This window comes from Cetorhinus maximus, chromosome 7, assembly GCF_964194155.1.
Source record: "Cetorhinus maximus chromosome 7, sCetMax3.hap1.1, whole genome shotgun sequence".
Classification (NCBI taxonomy): domain Eukaryota; kingdom Metazoa; phylum Chordata; class Chondrichthyes; order Lamniformes; family Cetorhinidae; genus Cetorhinus; species Cetorhinus maximus.
In genome coordinates, this window is record NC_135885.1 from 378935 (window position 1) to 401622 (window position 22688).

Consider the following 22688-nt stretch of genomic DNA (forward strand, 5'->3'; position numbering starts at 1 on the left):
TTTTATTGAGTGTGGTAAGTGCTCGGACTAATCAACATTTGGTTTGGTCAGTATCGGTGTGGTCAGTGCCCAATGTGATCAGTACTGGTGCGATCAGTACCTAGACTGGTAAGTTTCTGGTGCAGTCAGTACCTGGTGTGGTCAGTACCGAGTGCGGTCAGTACCCAGTGCGGTCAGTACCCAGTGTGGTCAGTCCCCAGTGTGGTCAGTACCGAGTTTGGTCAGTACCCAGTGCGGTCAGTACCCAGTGTGGTCAGTCTCCAGTGTGGTCAGTACCCGGTGTGGTCAGTACCCAGTGCGGTCAGTACCCAGTGAGGTCAGTCCCCAGTGCAGTCAGTACCCAGTGCGGTCAGTACCCAGTGAGGTCAGTCCCCAGTGCAGTCAGTACCCAGTGTGGTCAGTACCCAGTGTGATCAGTACCCAGTGTAGTCAGTACCCAGTGCGGTCAGAACCCAGTGCGGTCAGTACCCGGTGTGGTCAGTGCCAAATGAGGTCAGTACCCAGTGCGGTCAGTACCCAGTGCGGTCAGTACCCGGTGTGGTCAGTGCCCAGTGAGGTCAGTACCCAGTGCGGTCAGTACCCAGTGCGGTCAGTACCCAGTGAGGTCAGTACCCGGTGTGGTCAGTGCCCAGTGAGGTCAGTACCCAGTGCGGTCAGTACCCAGTGCGGTCATTACCCAGTGCGGTCAGTACCCAGTGTAGTCAGTACACAGTGCGGTCAGTACCCAGTGCAGTCAGTACCCAGTGCAGTCAGTACCCGGTGTGGTCAGTGCCCAGTGAGGTCAGTACCCAGTGCGGTCAGTACCCAGTGTAGTCAGTACCCGGTGCAGTCAGTACCCAGTGCGGTCAGTACCCAGTGTAGTCAGTACCCAGTGCGGACAGTAACCAGTGTAGTCAGCACCCAGTGTGGTCAGTACCCAGTGCGGTCAGTACCCAGTGCGGTCAGTACCCAGTGCAGTTAGTACCCAGTGTGGTCAGTACCCAGTGTAGTCAGTACCCCGTGCGGTCGGTACCCAGTGAGGTCAGTAGCCAGTGAGGTCAGTACCCAGTGTGGTCAGTACCCAGTGCGGTCAGTACCCAGTGAAGTCAGTACCCGGTGCGATCAGTACCCAGTGAAGTCAGTACCCAGTGCGGTCAGTACCCAGTGCAGTCAGTACCCAGTGCGGTCAGTACCCGGTGCGGTCAGTACCCGGTGCGGTCAGAACCCGGTGTGGTCAGTATCCAGTGAAGTCAGTACCCGGTGTGGTCAGTACCCAGTGAAGTCAGTACCCAGTGCGGTCAGTACCCAGTGAAGTCAGTACCCGGTGCGGTCAGTACCCAGTGAAGTCAGTACCCGGTGCGGTCAGTATCCAGTGAAGTCAGTACCCAGTGCGGTCAGTACCCGGTGCAGTCAGTACCCGGTGTGGTCAGTATCCAGTGAAGTCAGTACCCGGTGCGGTCAGTACCCAGTGAAGTCAGTACCCAGTGCAGTCAGTACCCGGTGCGGTCAGTACCCAGTGCGGTCAGTACCCAGTGAAGTCAGTACCCGGTGCGGTCAGTACCCGGTGCGGTCAGTACCCAGTGAAGTCAGTACCCAGTGCGGTCAGTACCCGGTGCGGTCAGTACCCAGTGAAGTCAGTACCCAGCGCGGTCAGTACCCGGTGTGGTCAATACCCAGTGAAGTCAGTACCCGGTGCGGTCAGTACCCAGTGAAGTCAGTACCCAGTGCGGTCAGTACCCTGTGCAGTCAGTACCCGGTGCGGTCAGTACCCGGTGCGGTCAGTACCCAGTGCAGTTAGTACCCGGTGCGGTCAGTGCCCAGTGCGGTCAGTACCCGGTGCGGTCAGTACCCAGTGTGGTCAGTACCCAGTGAAGTCAGTACCCAGTGCGGTCAGTACCCGGTGCAGTCAGTACCCAGTGCAGTTAGTACCCGGTGCGGTCAGTGCCCAGTGCGGTCAGTACCCGGTGCGGTCAGTACCCAGTGAAGTCAGTACCCGGTGCGGTCAGTATCCAGTGCAGTTAGTACCCGGTGCAGTCAGTGCCCAGTGCGGTCAGTACCCGGTGTGGTCAGTACCCAGTGAAGTCAGTACCCAGTGCGGTCAGTACCCGGTGCGGTCAGTACCTAGTGCAGTTAGTACCCGGTGTGGTCAGTACCCAGTGCAGTTAGTACCCGGTGCGGTCAGTACCCAGTGCGGTCAGTACCCAGTGCAGTTAATACCCGGTGTGGTCAGTACCCAGTGGAGTTAGTACCCGGTGCGGTCAGTACCCAGTGTGGTCAGTACCCAGTGTGGTCAGTACCCAGTGCAGTCAGTTCTTACTGAGTTTGTGGCCAGATCTCACGGTCCATGATGGCAGCTGTGCTGATATCTCCTGTCAAGGGGTTGATTCGGAAGAGGTCACTCTGGGGAGAAGCTGCAATGGAGTACGTCACTTGGCCATTTTGTCCTTGGTCCAAATCATTTGCCAAAACCTGAGGGACACAAAATGACAGACACATAATCAGACAGAAACAGGCACAGAAAAGCAAAGAGAGAGGAACAGGCACAGAGGGAAAAATGGACACAGAAACAAAACAAGGCAGGCGTACAGAGGCACATAGGGTAGAAAGAAATGTGATTAAATATACTCAGCACAAATAGAATCATAGAATTCAACAGACGGCGGTAGTGAGAAGTGACTGAGAAGCATTCTGAGAGAAGTCAGCGCAGTCACCGCAACTTAGAAGGGGATTAAGGAGGACCCACTATCAAAGAATGGAATAGCCCCAAACATTACATTGCTGTAGTGTTTCCATCCCTCCCTCCTCCTCAAACTAAAACGAGAGAGAGAGAGAGGGAGGGAGAGGCAGTACCTTCAGGAGCGCACCAGATCTGCGAGGGACACTCTTCCGAAAGTGGATTTTAAAGAAAAAGCAGCTGATTGGTGAGTAAATCCTGGTGAGATGCTCTGAGGATGATTTTCCAATCTTCACTAGATACAGGGAAGGTACCGGAGGACTGGAGAAATGCAAACGTAGTTCCATTGTTTAAAAAGGGATCAAAGGAAATGCCAAACAATTATAGGCCAGTTAGTCTGAGCAAATTAGTAGAATCAATCCTGAGAGATAGGATTAACTGTCATGTGGAAAGGCATGGACTAGTCAGGGATGGTCAGCATGGATTTGTTAAAGGAAGGTCTTGCCTCACAAATTTGATTGAATTCTTTGAGGAAGTGAGAAGAAGGGTTGATGAAGGTAGTGCAGTGGATGTTGTGTACATGGATTTTAGCAAGGCATTTGACAAGGTCCCACATGGCAGATTGGTCAGGAAAGTAAAAGCCCATGGGATTCAGGGTAATGTGGCAAACTGGATGAAAGGTTGGCTTTGTAACAGGAAACAAAGGGTAATGGTCGATGGATGCCCTTGCGAATAGAAAGTTGTCTCAAGTGGTATTCCACAGGGCTCGGTGTTGGGACCCTTGCTGTTTGTGTTATATATTAACGATTTGGACGTGAACATGGGGGGCACGATTGGGAAATTTGCAGATGACACAAAGATTGGCCGAGTAGTGGATAGTGTAGAGGATAGCCATAATCTCCAAAACGATATAGATGGGTTGGTGGAGTGGACGGTAAAGTGGCAGATGGATTTTAACATAGAGAAGTGTGAGGTCATACATTTAGGGAGGTCAAACAGTTACAGGGATTACAAAATAAATGGGAATATACTAAGAGGGGTAGATGAAGTGAGAGATCTTGGTGTACAAGTACACAGGTCCCTGAAGGCAGCAGTTCAAGTAGACAAGGTTGTAAAGAAGGCATATGGAATGTTCTCCTTCATTGGCAGAGGTATAGAATATAAAAGTAAGGATATAATGTTGGAATTGTATAAAACACTGGTGAGACCACAACTGGAGTATTGTGTGCAGTTCTGGTCACCACATTACAGGAAGGATGTAATAGCTCTGGAGAGAGTGCAGAGGAGGTTTACAAGAATGTTGCCAGGGTTAGAAAAGTGTAGCTACGAGGAGAGATTGGATAGGTTGGGGTTATTTTCCTTAGAACAAAGAAGGCTGAGAGGTGACTTGATTGAGGTGTACAAAATTATGAGGGGAATGGATAGAGTGGACAGGATCAAATTGTTTCCCTTGGTGGAGAATTCTAGAACCAGGGGACAGAGATTCAGGATAAGTGGCAGAAGGTGTAGGGGGGACATGAGGAAGAACTTTTTTACACAGAGGGTAGTGGGTGTCTGGAATTCGCTGCCCAAGTTGGTGGTAGAGGCAGAAACTCTAAACTCTTTTAAAAAGTACCTGGATCTGCACCTTAAGTGCTGTAAGCTGCAGGGCTATGGGCCGGGTGCAGGAAGGTGGGATTAGAAAGGGCACCTGGGTGTCCTCGGGCTGGCATGGACAAGATGGGCCGAATGGTCTCCTTCTGTGCTGTAACTTTTCTATGGTTCTATGGTTCTACTGGGGTTATTTTCTTCAGAACAGAGAAGGCTGAGGGGGGACCTGATAGAGGTATACAAAATTATGAGGGGCATAGATAGGGTAGATAGGAAGAAACTTTTCCCCTTAGCGGAGGGGTCAATAACCTGGGGGCGTAGATTTAAGGTAAGGGGCAGGAGGTTTAGAGGGGATTTGAGGAAATTTTTTTCACCCAGAGGGTGGTTGGAATCTGGAACTCACTGCCTGAGGGGATGGTAGAGGCAGGAACCCTCACAACATTGAAGAAGTATTTAGATGAGCACTTGAAATGCCTCAGCACACAGGGCTACAGGCCAAGTGCTGGGAAATGGGATTAGAATAGATAGGGGCTTGATGGCCGACATGGACACGATGGGTCGAAGGGCCTCTTTCTGTGCTGTAAAATTCTCTGACTCTATAAGGTCAGAAGTGGGGATGTTCGCTGATGATTGAACAATGTTCAGCACCATTCACGACTCCTCAGATACTGAAGCAGTCCCATGTCCAAATGCAGCAAGACCTGGACAATATCCAGGCTTGGGCTGACAAGTGGCAAGTAACATTCATGCCACACAAGTGCCAGGCAATGACCATCTCCAACAAGAGAGAATCCAACCATCGCCCCTTGATGTTCAATGACATTACCATCACTGAATCCCCCACTATCAACATCCTGGGGGTTACCATTGACCAGAAACTGAACTGGACTAGCCATATAAATACTGTGGCTACAAGAGCAGGTCAGAGGCTAGGAATCCTGCATTGAGTAACTCACTTCCTGACTCCCCAAAGCCTGTCCACCATCTACCAGGCACAAGTCAGGAGTGTGATGGAATATTCCCCACTTGCCTGGGTGAGTGCAGCTCCCACAACATTGAAGGAGCTTAACACCATCCAGGACAAAGCAGCCGCTTGATTAGCACCACATCCACAAACATTCACTCCCTAGCTGCAGTGTGTACCATCTACAAGATGCACTGCAGGAATTCACCAAGGCTTCTTCAACAGCACCTTCCAAACCCACGACCACTACCATCTAGAAGGACAAGGGCAGCAGATAGATGGGAACACCACCACCTGGAAATTCCTCTCCAAGTCACTCACCATCCTGACTTGGAAATATATCACCGTTCCTTCACTGTCGCTGGGTCAAAATCCTGGAACTCCCTTTCTAACAGCACTGTGGGTGTACCTACACCACATGGACTGCAGCGGCTCAAGAAAGCAGCTCACCACCACCTTCTCAAGGGTAATTAGGGATGGGCAATAAATGTTGGCCAAAGCAGTGACACCCACATCTCATAAATGAATTTAAAAAAATGTCTGCCATGTGGGACCTTGCTAAAATCTATCTAGACTATATCAACTGCACCAACCTCATCAATCCTCCTTGTTCCCATCTCAAAAAATTCAAATTAGTTAGACATGATCTTCCCTTAACAAACCAATGCTGACGATCCCTGGTCAATCTGTGTCTAAGTGACAGTTAATCCTTTCTTTCAGAATTGATTCCAATAATTTGCCCGCTACCGAGGCCAGACTGACTGGCCTATAATTATTCGGTCTATCCCTCGCTTGCTTTTTAAACAAAGGTACAACGTTAGCAGACTTCCAATCCTCTGGCATCTCACCTGTATCCAGTGAGGATTGGAAAATGATGGTCAGACCCTCCGCAATTTCCTCCCTGGCTTCTTTTAACAGCCTGGGATACATTTCATCCGGTCCTGGTGATTAATTCAATTTCAATTTCAAGGATGCTAATCATCTTAATACTTCCTCTCTCTCTCTCAACGTTTATTACATCCAATATTTCACACTCCTCCTCCTTAACTACAATGTTTGCATTGTCCCCCTCGTGAAGTCAGATGCAAAAGTATTCATTAAGAACCATACCCACATCCTCTGCCTCCACACACAGGTTCCCTTTTTTGTCTTTTATGGGCCTTACTCTTTCCTTAGTTATCCTCTTACTCTTGATGTATTGATAAAACATCTTTGGGTCTCTTTGGTTTTACTTGCCAATATTCTTTCATGCCCTCTCTTTGCTCTCCGAATTTCCTTTTTGATTTCGCCCTTCCACTTTCTTTACTCCTCTTGGCTTTCTGTGGTATTGAGTTCTTGGTGTCTGACATAAGCTTTCCTTTTCTGCTTTAGCTTACCCTGTAAGTTCCTTGAGATCCAGGGGGCTCTAGATTTGACCATCCTAACCTTATTCTTTGCAGGAATATGTTTACTCTGAACCGCTTGAATCTCCGCTTTGGATGCCTCCCACTGCTCTGACACTGATTTACCTTCAAGTAGCTGTTTCCAGTCCACTTTTGCTGAATCACTCCTCAGCTTAGTAAAATTCCCTACTTGAAAATTTTGACATCATTTGACATCACTTACATTCAACAGTGTTCATTTGCACTCATTTGACATTAATGACACTCAAAAGCAATCATTTAGCTAACATTTAAAATTGCAATAGTGTAACTGACATTATTGTCATCGATTGCCCCTAAACTGCAGAACTCAAACATCTGCAATTAGCAACATCACTTCCCTTAAGCATTCGAACACCAAAAACAGAGTTTATTTTCCATAGTTCTGCATTTCAACAGCTTCAAACATCCTAAAACCGAGCTAACTATAAAAAAGACTCGGTTTTAACACAGCTTTTGATCAGCCACTTTAATGATTTTCTTCACAATCTATAACTAGTACAGCACAAACCTACCCCCCCCACACATGCCCCAACCCCCCCACCATCTTACACCCAACACCCCCCCACATGCCCCAACACCCACCATCTTACACCCACCCCCCCACATGCCCCAACACCCCCACCATCTTACACCCAACACCCCCCCACATGCCCCAACACCCCCACCATCTTACACCCAACACCCCCACCATCTTACACCCAACACCCCCACCATCTTATACCCAACACCCCCACCATCTTACACCCACCCCCCCACATGCCCCAACACCCCCACCATCTTACACCCAACACCCCCACCATCTTACACCCAACACCCCCACCATCTTACACCCAACACCCCCACCATCTATACACCCAACCCCCCCCCCCCAACCCCCGGGTTGCAGCAGTTTTCTCGACCCATCCCCCAAAGGTAACAAAAAGACAAAACTAAAGGCTCTGTGTCTGAATGTGTGTAGCATTCATAACAAAGTAAATGAATTGATAGTGCACATTGACGTAAATAAATATCACCTGATAGTAATTACAGAGACATGGCTGCAGGTCGACAATGATTGGGTCCTTAATATTGAAGGGTACATGACATTCAAGAAGAATTGGAAGCTGGGTAAAGGTGGAGGGGTAGCGCTGTTAATCAAAGAGGGCATTAGTGCAATAGTTAGAGATGACCTTGTTTCAGGAGATCAGGATATAGAATCGGTTTGGGTGGAGATGGGGAATAGTCGGGGGAAAAAGTCATTAGTGGGAGTGGTCTACAGGCCCCCTAACAGTAACCACAATGTAGGACAAAGTATTCAAGATAAAATATTGTGTGCTTGTGATAAAGGGACGGCAATAATCATGGGTGACTTTAATCTACATATAAACTTGAAAAATCACATTGGCAGTAGTAGCCTGGATGAGGAGTTCTTAGAAGGCTTTTTAGATAGTTTCTTAGAGCAGCATGTTCTGGAACCAACCAGAGAGCAGGTTATATTAGACTTGGTATTGTGTAACGTGACAGGATTAACTAATGACCCCAGAGTAAAGGCACCGCTAGGTAGCAGCGACCACAATATGATTGAATTTTACATCCAGTTTGAAAACGAGAAGAGTGGGTCTAAGACTAGTATCTTAAACTTAAATAAGGGTAACTATGTGGGGATGAAAGCTGAGCTAGCTGAAGTAAACAGGCTAGAGGATAGATCAATAGAGAAGCAGTGGCAGATATTTAAGGGGATATTTCAGAAGATTTGGAATAAGTACATTCCTACTACAAAGAAAGATTCTAAGGGGAGGACTCAACGTCTGTGGTTAACTAGAGAAGTTAAGGAAAGCATCAAACTTAAGGAAAAAGCATATAACTGTGCAAAGACGAGCGGCAGGACAGATGATTAGACAGAATATAAAGAATGACAGAGAATGACTAAAAGGTTAATCAGGAGAAAGAAATTAGAGTATAAGAGGAAGAAAGCTAGAAATATAAAAACAGATAGCAAGAGTTTCTACAGATGTTTAAAAAGAAAAGAGTAAGTAAAATGAGTGTTGGTTCTCTAGACAGTGACAGTGGGGAGTTAATAGTAGACAACAAGGAAATGGCGGAAGCTATGAACAAATATTTTGCTTTTGTGTTCACTATAGAGGATACAAAAAACATTCTAGTAATAGCTGCAAATCAGGGGGTGAAAGGGAGAAAGGAACTTGGTGAAATTACAGTAACTAGGGAAATGGTACTGAGCAAATTGATGGAGCTGTGGGCTGGCAAGGCTCCGGGTCCCAATGGACTATATCCTCGGGTCTTATAAGAGGTGCTAATGAGGTAGTCGATGCACTGGTGTTAATATTCCAAAATTAGCTAGATTCTGGAAAGGTTCCATCAGACTGGAAAGTAGTAAATATACCCCCTCTATTCAAGAAGGGAGGGAGGCAGAAAACAGGAAACTATAGGTCAGTTAGCTTGACGTCTGTCATGGGGAAGTTATTGGAATCGATCATTAAGGAGGTTACAACTGGGCACTTAGAAGAGCTCAAGGTAATCGGGAAGAGTCAGCATGGTTTTGTGAAAAATCATGTTTAACCAATTGGAGTTTTTTGAAGGAGTAACATGCACTGTGGATAAAGGGGAGCCTGTAGATGTGCTGTACTTGGATTTCCAGAAGATATGTGAGAAGGTGCCGCATCAAAGATTATTACAGAAAATAAATGCTCATGGTGTAATGGGTAACATATTAACATGGATAGAAGATTGGCTGACTGGCAGGAAGCAGAGAGTGTGCAGAAATGGGTCTTTTTCGGATTGTCAGGATGTGACGAGTGGAGTCCCACAGGGGTCTGTACTGGGGCCTCAACTTATTACAATTTACATCAATGACTTAGATGAGGGGAGTGAAGACATAATAGCTAAATTTGCAGGTGACACAAAGATAGGTAGGAAAGTATGTTGTGAAGAGGACATGAGGAGGTTGTAGATGGATACAGATAGGTTGAGTGAGTGGGCAAAAATCTGGCAAATGGAGTTTAATGGGGAAAATGTGAAGTTGTTCCCTTTGGCAGGAAGAACAAAAAACAGAGTATTACAGAGTATTAAATGGAGAACGGCTGCATAATCCTGAGATGCAGAGAGATCTAAGTGTTCTAGTACACGAGTCACAAAAAGTTAATATGAAGGTACAGCAAGTAATTAAGGAGGCTTCTTGTTCTTATAGTGTCCACGGACAGTCTATACACGGCCCAGCCGGAACTGGGGACATTTTTGCGCCTTGTTGTTGAATTCGGCAAGATCTGCAACAATGCAGAAGTGTTGACATCGCGGCCCTGTTTCTACCAATTCTACCACCACCACGCGCAGCAAGTAGTGTATTAAGAAAGCTAATGGAATGTTATCCTTTATTACGAGAGGGATTGAACATAAAAGTAAGGATGTTATGCTTCAGTTATACAGGGCATTGGGGAGATCGCACCTCGAATACTGTGTGCAGTTTTGGTCTCCTTATTTAAGGAAGGATGTAAATGTATTGGAGACGGTTCAGAGGAGGTTTACTAGATTGATACCTGGAATGAGTGGGTTGTCTTATGAGGAAAGGTTGGACAGACTGGGCTTGTTTCCACTGGAGTTTAGAAGAGTGAGGGGTGATTTGATTGAAGTTTACAAGATCCTGAACGGCCTTGACAAGGTGGATGTGGAAAGGATGTTTCCTCTTGTGAGTGAGCCCAGAACTAGGGGGCAGTGTTTTAAAATTAGGGGTCGCCCTTTTAGGACAGAGATGAGGAGAATTTTTTCTCTCAGAGGGTTGTGTGACTTTGGAACTCTCTGCCTCAGAAGGTGGTGGAGGCGGGGTCATTGAATATTTTTAAGGCAGAGGTAGATAGATTCTTGTTAGGCAAGGGAATCAAAGGTTATCGGGGTTAGATGGGAATGTGGAAATTGACACACAAACAGATCAGCCACGATCTTACTGAATGACAGAGCAGGCTCGAGGGGTCGAATGGTCTACTCCTGTTCCTAATGTTCTGAAAGCAATTTTCTTCTGCACCGCCAAACACCCCCCTCCCAGCCCCTTGGTGCAACAGTTTGCTTTCCCCATCTCCCCCCTCCCTTTCTCCCCTTCTTTCCTCCACCCTCTATCTCTCCATCCCAATGTTTTACCCACCTCTCCTTACTCCCTTTCTTTCAACCCTGTCCTACCCCTCTCTCTCCGCTCGTTCTCTATTTTTCATTCTTTCATGGGATGTGGGCTTCGCTGGCTGGGCCAGCATTTATTGCCCGTCCTTAGTTGCCCTTGAGAAGGTGGGGGTGAGCTGCCTTCTTGAACCGCTGTAGTCCATGTGGTGTAGGTACACCCACACTGCTGTTAGGGAGGGAGTTCCAGGATTTTGACCCAGCGACAATGAAGGGAACGGTGATATATTTCCAAGTTAGGATGGTGAGTGACTTGGAGGGGAACTTTCAGGTGGTGGTGTTCCCATCTATCTGCTGCCCTTGTCCTTCCAGGTGGTAGCGGTCTTGGGTTTGGAAGGTGCTGTCTAAGGAACCTTAGTGAATTCCTGCAGTGCATCTTATAGATGGTAATGCCATTGAATGTCAAGGGGCAATGGTTAGATTCTCTCTTGTTGGAGATAGTCATTGCCTGGCACTTGTATGGCGCGAATGTTACTTGCCACTTGTCAGCCCAAGCCTGGATATTGTCCAGGTCTTGCTGCATTGGGACAGGGGCTGCTTCAGTATCTGAGGAGTCTCACTAACTTGATCAAGTTTTTCGAGGAAGTGACAAAGATGATCGACGATGGAAGGGCAGTGGATGTTATCTACATGGATTTCAGTAAGGCCTTTGACAAGGTCCCTCATGGCAGACTGGTACAGAAGGTAAAGTCGCACGGGATCAGAGGTGAGCTGGCAAGATGGATACAGAATTGGCTTGGTCATAGAAGACAGGGGGTAGTAGTGGAAGGGTGCTTTTCTGAACGGAGAGCTGTGACTAGTGGAGTTCCGCAGGGATCAGTGCTGGGACCTTTGCTGTTTGTAGTATACATAAATGATTTGGAGGAAAATGTAACTGGGCTAATTAGTAAGTTTGCAGACGACACTAATGTTGGAGGAGTTGCAGATAGTGAAGAGAATTGTCAAAGGATACAATGGGATATAGATCGGTTGGAGACTTGGGCGGAAAAATGGCAGATGGAGTTTAATCCGGACAAATGTGAAGTAATGAATTTGGAAGGTCTAATACAGGTAGGAATTATACAGTAAATGGCAGAACCCTTAAGTGCATTGACGGGCAGAGGGATCTGGGTGTACAGGTCCACAGGTCACTGAAAGTGGCAACGCAGGTGGACAAGGTAGTCAGGAAGGCATATGGCATGCTTGCCTTCATTGGCAGGGGTATTGAGTATAAAAGCTGGGAAGTCATTCTGCAGCTGTATAAAACCTTGGTTAGGCCACACTTGGAATATTGCGTGCAATTCTGGTCGCCACATTACCAGAAGGATATGGAGGCGTTGGAGAGGGTGCAGAGGAGGTTTACCAGGGTACTGCCTGGTCTGGAGGTTATTAGCTATGAGGAGAGGTTGGAGAAACTCGGATTGTTTTCACTAGAGCGGCGGAGATTGAGGGGCGACTTGATAAAAGTTTACAAAATTATGAGTGGCATGGACAGAGTAGATAGTCAGAAGCTTTTTCCCAGGGTGGAAGAGTCAATTACTAGGGGACATAGATTTAAGGTGAGAGGAGAAAACTATAGAGGAGATGTGCGGGGCAAGTTTTTTACACAGAGGGTAGTGAGTGTCTGGAATTCGCTGCCAGAGGAGGTGGTGGAAGCAGGTACGATAGTGGTGTTTAAGAGGCAGCTTGACAAATACATGAATAGGATGGGAATAGAGGGATACGGACCCCGGAAGTGCAAAATGTTTTAGTTGATGGGCAATATGATCGGCGCAGGCTTGGAGGGCCGAAGGGCCTGTTCCTGTGCTGTACTTTTCTTTGTTCTTTGAGTCGCAAATGGTGCTGAACATTGTGACATCATCAGCGAACATCCCCACTTCTGACCTTATGATGGAAGGAAGGTCATTGATGAAGCAGCTGAAGATGGTTGGGCCGAGGACACTACCCTGAGAACTCCTGCAGTGATGTCCTGGAGCTGAGCTGACTGACCTCCAACAACCACAACCATCTCCCTTTGTGCTAGGTATGACTCCAACCAGTGGAGAGTTTACCCCCGATTCCCATTGACTCCAGTTTTGCTAGGGCTCCTTGATGCCACACTCGGTCAAATGCTGCCTTGATGTCAAGGGCAGTCACTCTCACCTCACCTCGGGAGTTCAGCTCTTTTGTCCATGTTTGAACCAAGGCTGTAATGAGGTCAGGAGCTGAGTGGCCCTGGTGGAACCCAAACTGGGCATCTGTGAGCAGGTTATTGCCGCTTGATAGCACTGTTGATGACCCATTCCATTACTTTGCTGATGATCGAGAGTAGATTGATGGGGAGGTAATTGGCCGGGTTGGATTTGTCCTGCTTTTTGTGTACAGGACACACCTGGGTAATTTTCCACATAGCCGGGTAGATGCCAGTGTTGTAGCTGTACTGGAACAGCTTGGCTAGGGGCGCGGCAAGTTCTGGAGCACAAGTCTTCAGTACTATTTCTGGAATAAAGTCAGGGCCCATAGCCTTTGCAGTATCCAGTGGCTTCAGCCGTATCTTGATATCATGTGGAGTGAATCTAATTGGCTGAAGACTGGCATCTGTGATGCTGGGGACCTCCAGAGGAGGCCGAGATGGATCATCCACTCGGCACTTCTGGCTGAAGATTGTAGCAAATGCTTCAGCCTTATCTTTTGCACTGATGTGCTGGGATCCTCCATCATTGAGGATGGGGATATTTGTGGAGCCTCCTCCTCCAATGAGTTGTTTAATTGTCCACCACCATTCACTACTGGATGTGGCAGGACTGCAGAGCTTAGATCAAATCCGTTGGTTGTGGGATCACTTAGCTCTGTTTATCACTTGCTGCTTATGCTGTTTGGCAAGTAGTCCTGTGTTAAAGCTTCACCAGGTTGACAGCTCATTTTTGGGTTTGCCTGGTGCTGCTCCTGGCATGCCCTCCTGCACTCTTCATTGAACCAGGGTTGATCCCCTGGCTTGATGGTAATAGTAGAGTGGGGGATATGCTGGGCCACGAGGTTACAGATTGTGTTCGAGTACAATTCTGCTGATGGCCCACAGCACCTCATGGATGCCCAGTCTTGAGTTGCTAGATCAAAATCTAACCCATTTAGCACGGTGGTAGTGCCACACAACATGATGGAGGGTATCCTTAATGTGAAGGTGGGACTTCGTCTCCACAATGATTGTGTGGTGGTCACTCCTACCGACACTGTCATGGACAGATGCATCTGTGGCAGGCAGGTTGGTGAGGATGAGGTCAAGTATGTTTTTCCCTCTTGTTGGTTGCCTCACCACCTGCCGCAGACCCAGTCTAGCAGCTATGTTATTCAGGACTCAGCCAGCTCGGTCAGTAGTGGTGCTACCGAGCCACTCTCGGTGATGGACATTGATGTCCCCACCCAGAGTACATTCTGCACCCTTGCAACCCTCAGTGCTTCCTCCAGGTGATGTTCAACATGGAGGAGCACTGATTCATTAGCTGAGGGAGGGCGGTACATGGTAATCAGCAGGAGGTTTCCTTGCCCATGTTTGACCTGATGCCATGAGACTTCATGGGGTCCGGAGTCAATGTTGAGGATTCCCAGGGCAAGTCTCTCCTGATTGTATACCACTGTGTCGCCACCTCTGCTGGGTCTGTCCTGCTGGTGGGACAGGACATATCCGGGGATGGTGATGGTGAGTCTGGGACATTATCTGTAAGATATGATTCGGTGAGGATGACTATGTCAGGCTGTTGCTTGACTAGTCTGTGTGACAGCTCTCCCAATTTTGGCACTAGCCCCCAGATGTTAGTAAGGGGAACTTTGCAGGGTTGACAGGGCTGAGTTTGCCGTTGTTGTTTCCGGTGCCCAGGTCGATGCCGGGTGGTCCGTCTGGTTTCATCCCTTTTTTATGATTTTGTAGCGGTTTGATATAACTGAGTGTCTGGATCGGCCATTTCAGAGTCAACCACATCACTGTGGGTCTGGAGCCACATGTAGGCCAGATAAGGGCAGCAGATTTCCTTCCCTAAAGGACATTAATGAACCAGATGGGTTTTTACAACAATCGATGGTTTCCTGGTCATCATCAGAATTTTAATCCCAGATTTTTATTGAATTCAAATTCTACCATCTGCCTTGATGGGATTGGAACCCGGGCCCCCAGAGCATTACCCCGGGTCTCTGGAATACTAGCCCAGTGACAATACCAGTGTATCATCACTGATGGGGATCTGGCGGTGTTCTCAGCATGTATAGTGGAAAGAATATTTGGGCAAAATGAAAAAAACTGAATAAATGCAGATATTATTTAAGTCTTTAATTTCTTGAATTTTTCAACGTGGTTGTTGAGCATGTTTGCTGCCTTTGAGTGTATTTGATCACTTTGAGCGTACTCGATGCGTTTCTCTGCCTTTTGCTATTGATCACATTTGATATCAAAGATGGTAAAACACCTGCTGAGTGAATGAAAACCTCATTTCAAATTAGAACATTTGGTGTCAAATGATCACTGATCATTTCTCAGCATTTGCAAACGCAAAAATAATGTCACAATTTTTGGGTAGGGAAGTGTCCAAACTCCAATTCAAAACTCGAACTTCTGTTCTTCCTGTCATTTCCCATAATTATATTAAAACTAAATGAATTGTGATCACATCTATCATCAATAATAGAAGTTTAAAGTGTAAGTAACAGAACAAGATCCAATTTCCATTTTGAAGGAGACCTGTGACTGAGAGACACCAGTCAGTGTACAGATATCTCCCTGAGAGAGAGGGAATGAGAGACATCAGTCAGTGTTCAGATATCTCCCTGAGAGAGAGGGGACTGAGAGATACCAGTCAGTGTACAGATATCTCTCTGAGAGAGAGGGGACTCAGAGACACCAGTCAGTGTACAGATATCTCCTTGAGAGAGAGAGGGACTGAGAGACACCAGTCAGTGTACAGATATCTCCTTGAGAGAGAGAGGGACTGAGAGACACCAGTCAGTGTACAGATATCTCCCTGAGAGAGAGGGACTGAGGGACACCAGTTAATGTACAGATATCACCCTGAGAGAGAGGGGACTGAGAGATACCAGTCAGTGTACAGATATCTCTCTGAGAGAGAGGGGACTCAGAGACACCAGTCAGTGTACAGATATCTCCCTGAGAGAGAGAGAGGGACTGAGAGACACCAGTCAGTGTACAGATATCTCCCTGAGAGAGAGAGAGGGGACTGAGAGACACCAGTCAGTGTACAGATATCTCCTTGAGAGAGAGAGGGACTGAGAGACACCAGTCAGTGTACAGATATCTCCCTGAGAGAGAGGGACTGAGGGACACCAGTTAATGTACAGATATCACCCTGAGAGAGAGGGGACTGAGAGATACCAGTCAGTGTACAGATATCTCTCTGAGAGAGAGGGGACTCAGAGACACCAGTCAGTGTACAGATATCTCCCTGAGAGAGAGAGAGGGACTGAGAGACACCAGTCAGTGTACAGATATCTCCCTGAGAGAGAGAGAGGGGACTGAGAGACACCAGTCAGTGTACAGATATCTCCTTGAGAGAGAGAGGGACTGAGAGACACCAGTCAGTGTACAGATATCTCCCTGAGAGAGAGGGACTGAGGGACACCAGTTAATGTACAGATATCACCCTGAGAGAGAGGGGACTGAGAGACACCAGTCAGTGTACAGATATCTCCCTGAGAGAGGGAATGAGAGACATCAGTCAGTGTTCAGATATCTCCCTGAGAGAGAGGGGACTGAGAGATACCAGTCAGTGTACAGATATCTCTCTGAGAGAGAGGGGACTCAGAGACACCAGTCAGTGTACAGATATCTCCTTGAGAGAGAGAGGGACTGAGAGACACCAGTCAGTGTACAGATATCTCCTTGAGAGAGAGAGGGACTGAGAGACACCAGTCAGTGTACAGATATCTCCCTGAGAGAGAGGGACTGAGGGACACCAGTTAATGTACAGATATCACCCTGAGAGAGAGGGGACTGAGAGATACCAGTCAGTGTACAGATATCTCTCTGAGAGAGAGGGGACTCAGAGACACCAGTCAGTGTACAGATATCTCCCTGAGAGAGAGAGAGGGACTGAGAGACACCAGTCAGTGTACAGATATCTCCCTGAGAGAGAGAGAGGGGACTGAGAGACACCAGTCAGTGTACAGATATCTCCTTGAGAGAGAGAGGGACTGAGAGACACCAGTCAGTGTACAGATATCTCCCTGAGAGAGAGGGACTGAGGGACACCAGTTAATGTACAGATATCACCCTGAGAGAGAGGGGACTGAGAGATACCAGTCAGTGTACAGATATCTCTCTGAGAGAGAGGGGACTCAGAGACACCAGTCAGTGTACAGATATCTCCCTGAGAGAGAGAGAGGGACTGAGAGACACCAGTCAGTGTACAGATATCTCCCTGAGAGAGAGGAACTGAGAGACACCAGTTAATGTACAGATATCACCCTGAGAGAGAGGGGACTGAGAGACACCAGTCAGTGTACAGATATCTCCCTGAGAGAGAGGGACTGAGAGATACCAGTCAGTGTACAGATATCTGCCTGAGAGAGAGGGACTGAGATACACCAGTTAATGTACAGATATCACCCTGAGAGAGAGGGGACTGAGAGATACCAGTCAGTGTACAGATATCTCCCTGAGAGAGAGGGACTGAGAGAGGCCAGTCAGTGTACAGATATCTCCCTGAGAGAGAGAGGGGACTGAGAGTCACCAGTCAGCGTACAGATATCACCCTGAGAGAGAGAGGGGACTGAGAGTCACCAGTCAGCGTACAGATATCTCCCTGAGAGAGAGAGGGGACTCAGAGAAACCAGTCAGTGTACAGATATCGCCCTGAGAGAGAGGGGACTGAGAGGCACCAGTCAGTGTACAGATATCTCCCTCAGAAAGAGGGACTGAGAGACACCAGTCAGTGTACAGATATCTCCCTGAGAGAGAGGGGGCTGAGAGACAGCAGGCTGTGCACAGATATCTCCCTGAGAGAGAGGGACTGAGAGAAGCCAGTCAGTGTACAGATAACTCCCTGAGAGAGAGACGGACTGAGAGACACCAGTCAGTGTACAGATATCTCCTTGAGAGAGAGAGGGACTGAGAGACACCAGTCAGTGTACAGATATCTCTCTGAGAGAGAGGGGACTCAGAGACACCAGTCAGTGTACAGATATCTCCCTGAGAGGGACTGAGAGACACCAGTTAATGTACAGATATCACGCTGAGACAGAGGGGACTGAGAGATACCATCAGTGTACAGATATCTCCCTGAGAGAGAGGGACTGAGAGACGCCAGTCAGTGTACAGATATCTCCCTGAGAGAGAGAGGGGACTGAGAGTCACCAGTCAGTGTACAGGTATCTCCCTCAGAGAGAGGGTCTGAGAGACACCAGTCAGTGTAAAGATATCACCCTGAGAGAGAGAGGGACTGAGAGACACCAGTCAGTGTACAGATACCTCCCTGAGAGAGAGAGGATTGAGAGACACCAGTCAGTGTACAGGTATCTCCTTGAGAGGGAGGGACTGAGAGACACCAGTCAGTGTACAGATATCTCCCTGAGAGAGAGAGGACTGAGAAACACCAGTCAGTGTACAGGTATCTCCATGAGAGAGAGGGACTGAGAGACACCAGTCAATGTACGGGTATCTCCTTGACAGAGAGTGACTGAGAGACACCAGTGTACAGATATCTCCCTGAGAGAGAGACGGACTGAGAGACACCAGTCAGTGCACAGGTATTTCCTTGAGAGAGAGGGACTGAGAGACACCAGTCAGTGTACAGATATCTCCTGGAGAGAGAGGGGACTGAGAGACACCAGTCAGTGTACAGATATCTCCCTGAGAGAGAGAGGGACTGAGAGACACCAGTCAGTGTGCAGATATCTGCCTGAGAGAGAGGGACTGAGATACACCAGTCAGTGTACAGATATCTCCCTGAGAGAGAGGGACTGAGAGACACCAGTCAGTGTACAGATATCTACCTGAGAGAGAGAGGGGACTGAGTCACCAGTCAGTGTACAGATATCTCCTTGAGAGACAGTGACTGAGAGACACCAGTCAGTGTACAGATATCTCCATGAGAGAGAGAGGGGACTGAGAGACGCCAGTCAGTGTACAGATATCTCCCTGAGAGAGAGACGGACTGAGAGACACCAGTCAGTGCACAGATATCTCCTTGAGAGAGAGTGACTGAGAGACACCAGTCAGTTTACAGATATCTCCCTGAGAGAGAGAGGGTCTGAGAGACACTAGTCAGTGTACAGATATCTCCTTGAGAGAGAGAGGGACTAAGAGACACCAGTCAGTGTACAGATATCTCCCTGAGAGACAGAGGGAGGACTGAGAGACACCAGTCAGTGCACAGATATCTCCATGAGAGAGAGGGGACTGAGAGATACCAGTCAGTGTACAGATATCTCCCTGAGAGAGAGAGGGACTGAGACACACCTTCAGTGTACTGATATCTCCCTGAGAGAGAGATGGGGGACTGAGAGACACCTGTCAGTGTACAGATATCTCCCTGAGGGAGAGAGGGACTGAGAGATACCAGTCAATGTACAGATATCTCCCTGAGAGAGAGATGGGGGACTGAGAGACACCAGTCAGTGTACAGATATCTCCTTGAGAGAGAGGGACTGAGAGACACCAGTCAGTGTACAGATATCTCTCTGAGAGAGAGGTGACTGAGAGACACCAGTCAGTGTACAGATATCTCCCTGAGAGAGAGGGACTGAGAGACACCAGTTAATGTACAGATTTCACCATGAGAGAGAGGGGACTGAGAGATACCAGTCAGTGTACAGATATCTCCCTGAGAGAGAGGGACGGAGAGACACCAGTCAGTGTACAGATATCTCTCTGAGAGAGAGGGGACTCAGAGACACCAGTCAGTGTACAGATATCACCCTGAGAGAGAGGGGACTGAGAGACACCAGTTAGTGTACAGATGTCTCCCTGAGAGAGAAAGGGGGGACTGAGAGACACCAGACAGTGTACAGATATCACCCTGAGAGAGAGAGGACTGAGAGACACCAGTTAGTGTACAGATATCTCCCTGAGAGAGAGGGACTGAGAGACACCAGTCAATGTACGGGTATCTCCTTGAGAGAGAGTGACTGAGAGTCACCAGTCAGTGTACAGATATCTCCCTGAGAAAGAGATGGACTGAGAGACACCAGTCAGTGTACAGGTATCTCCTAAAGAGAGAGGGGACTGAGAGACACCAGTCAGTGTACAGATATCTCCCTGAGAGAGAAAGGGACTGAGAGACACCAGTCAGTGTACAGGTATCTCCTTGAGAGAGAGAGGGACTGAGAGACACCAGTCAGTGGACAGATATCTCCTGGATAGAGAGGGGACTGAGAGACACCAGTCAGTGTACAGATATCTCCCTGAGAGAGAGAGGGACTGAGAGACACCAGTCAGTGTACAGATATCTACCTGAGAGAGAGGGACTGAGAGACACCAGTCAATGTACGGGTATCTACTTGAGAGAGAGTGACTGAGAGTCACCAGTCAGTGTACAGATATCTCCCTGAGAAAGAGATGGACTGAGAGACACCAGTCAGTGTACAGATATCTCCTGGAGAGACAGGGGACTGAGAGACACCAGTCAGTGTACAGATATCTCCCTGAGAGAGAAAGGGACTGAGAGACACCAGTCAGTGTACAGATATCTCCCTGAGAGAGAGGGACTGAGAGACACCAGTCAGTGTACAGATATCTCTCTGAGAGAGAGGGACTGAGAAACACCAGTCAGTGTACAGATATCTCCCTGAGAGAGAGGGACTGAAAGACACCAGTCAGTTTACAGATATCTCCCTGAGAGAGAGAGAGACTGAGAGACACCAGTCAGTGTACAGATATCTCCCTGAGACAGAGAGGGAGGACTGAGAGACACCAGTCAGTGCACAGATATCACCCTGAGAGAGAGGGGACTGAGAGACACCAGTCAGTGTACAGATATCTCCCTGAGAGAGAGGGACTGAGAGATACCAGTCAGTGTACAGATATCTCCCTGAGAGGGACTGAGAGACACCAGTTAATGTACAGATATCACGCTGAGACAGAGGGGACTGAGAGATACCATCAGTGTACAGATATCTCCCTGAGAGAGAGGGACTGAGAGACGCCAGTCAGTGTACAGATATCTCCCTGAGAGAGAGAGGGGACTGAGAGTCACCAGTCAGTGTACAGATATCTCCCTCAGAGAGAGGGTCTGAGAGACACCAGTCAGTGTACAGATATCACCCTGAGAGAGAGAGGGACTGAGAGACACCAGTCAGTGTACAGATACCTCCCTGAGAGAGAGAGGATTGAGAGACACCAGTCAGTGTACAGGTATCTCCTTGAGAGGGAGGGACTGAGAGATACCAGTCAGTGTACAGATATCTCCCTGAGAGAGAGAGGACTGAGAGACACCAGTCAGTGTACAGGTATCTCCTTGAGAGAGAGGGACTGAGAGACACCAGTGTACAGATATCTCCCTGAGAGAGAGACGGACTGAGAGACACCAGTCAGTGCACAGGTATCTCCTTGAGAGAGAGGGACTGAGAGACACCAGTCAGTGTACAGATATCTCCTGGAGAGAGAGGGGACTGAGAGACACCAGTCAGTGTACAGATATCTCCCTGAGAGAGAGAGGGACTGAGAGACACCAGTCAGTGTGCAGATATCTGCCTGAGAGAGAGGGACTGAGATACACCAGTCAGTGTACAGATATCTCCCTGAGAGAGAGGGACTGAGAGACACCAGTCAGTGTACAGATATCTACCTGAGAGAGAGAGGGGACTGAGTCACCAGTCAGTGTACAGATATCTCCTTGAGAGACAGTGACTGAGAGACACCAGTCAGTATACAGATATCTCGCTGAGAGAGAGGGACTGAGAGACACCAGTTAATGTACAGATTTCACCATGAGAGAGAGGGGACTGAGAGATACCAGTCAGTGTACAGATATCTCCCTGAGAGAGAGGGACGGAGAGACACCAGTCAGTGTACAGATATCTCTCTGAGAGAGAGGGGACTCAGAGACACCAGTCAGTGTACAGATATCACCCTGAGAGAGAGGGGACTGGGAGACGCCAGTCAGTGTACAGATATATCCCTGAGAGAGAGACGGACTGAGAGACACCAGTCAGTGCACAGATATCTCCTTGAGAGAGAGTGACTGAGAGACACCAGTCAGTTTACAGATATCTCCCTGAGAGAGAGAGGGACTGAGAGACACTAGTCAGTGTACAGATATCTCCTTGAGAGAGAGAGGGACTAAGAGACACCAGTCAGTGTACAGATATCTCCCTGAGAGACAGAGGGAGGACTGAGAGACACCAGTCAGTGCACAGATATCTCCATGAGAGAGAGGGGACTGAGAGATACCAGTCAGTGTACAGATATCTCCCTGAGAGAGAGAGGGACTGAGACACACCTTCAGTGTACTGATATCTCCCTGAGAGAGAGATGGGGGACTGAGAGACACCTGTCAGTGTACAGATATCTCCCTGAGGGAGAGAGGGACTGAGAGACACCAGTCAATGTACAGATATCTCCCTGAGAGAGAGATGGGGGACTGAGAGACACCAGTCAGTGTACAGATATCTCCATGAGAGAGAGGGCACTGAGAGACACCAGTCAGTGTACAGATATCTCCTTGAGAGAGAGGGACTGAGAGACACCAGTCAGTGTACAGATATCTCTCTGAGAGAGAGGTGACTGAGAGACACCAGTCAGTATACAGATATCTCGCTGAGAGAGAGGGACTGAGAGACACCAGTTAATGTACAGATTTCACCATGAGAGAGAGGGGACTGAGAGATACCAGTCAGTGTACAGATATCTCCCTGAGAGAGAGGGACGGAGAGATACCAGTCAGTGTACAGATATCTCTCTGAGAGAGAGGGGACTCAGAGACACCAGTCAGTGTACAGA

General features: G+C 48.2%; 1 protein-coding gene across 2 annotated transcripts in view; it reads right to left on the bottom strand.

The window, feature by feature from the left end:
• LOC144682521 (protocadherin-16-like) overlaps positions 1-22688 on the bottom strand; it is a 357547-nt gene that overhangs the window by 34360 nt on the left and 300499 nt on the right. For both annotated transcript variants that reach the window (XR_013577065.1, XM_078544911.1), the window contains exon 16: positions 2297-2448. Coding sequence is in view for 1 of the 2 variants with exons in the window: in XM_078544911.1 (XP_078401037.1) it covers positions 2297-2448 (152 nt within the window). In the remaining variant the exon portion in view is untranslated. The remainder of the gene's footprint in view (positions 1-2296; positions 2449-22688) is intronic.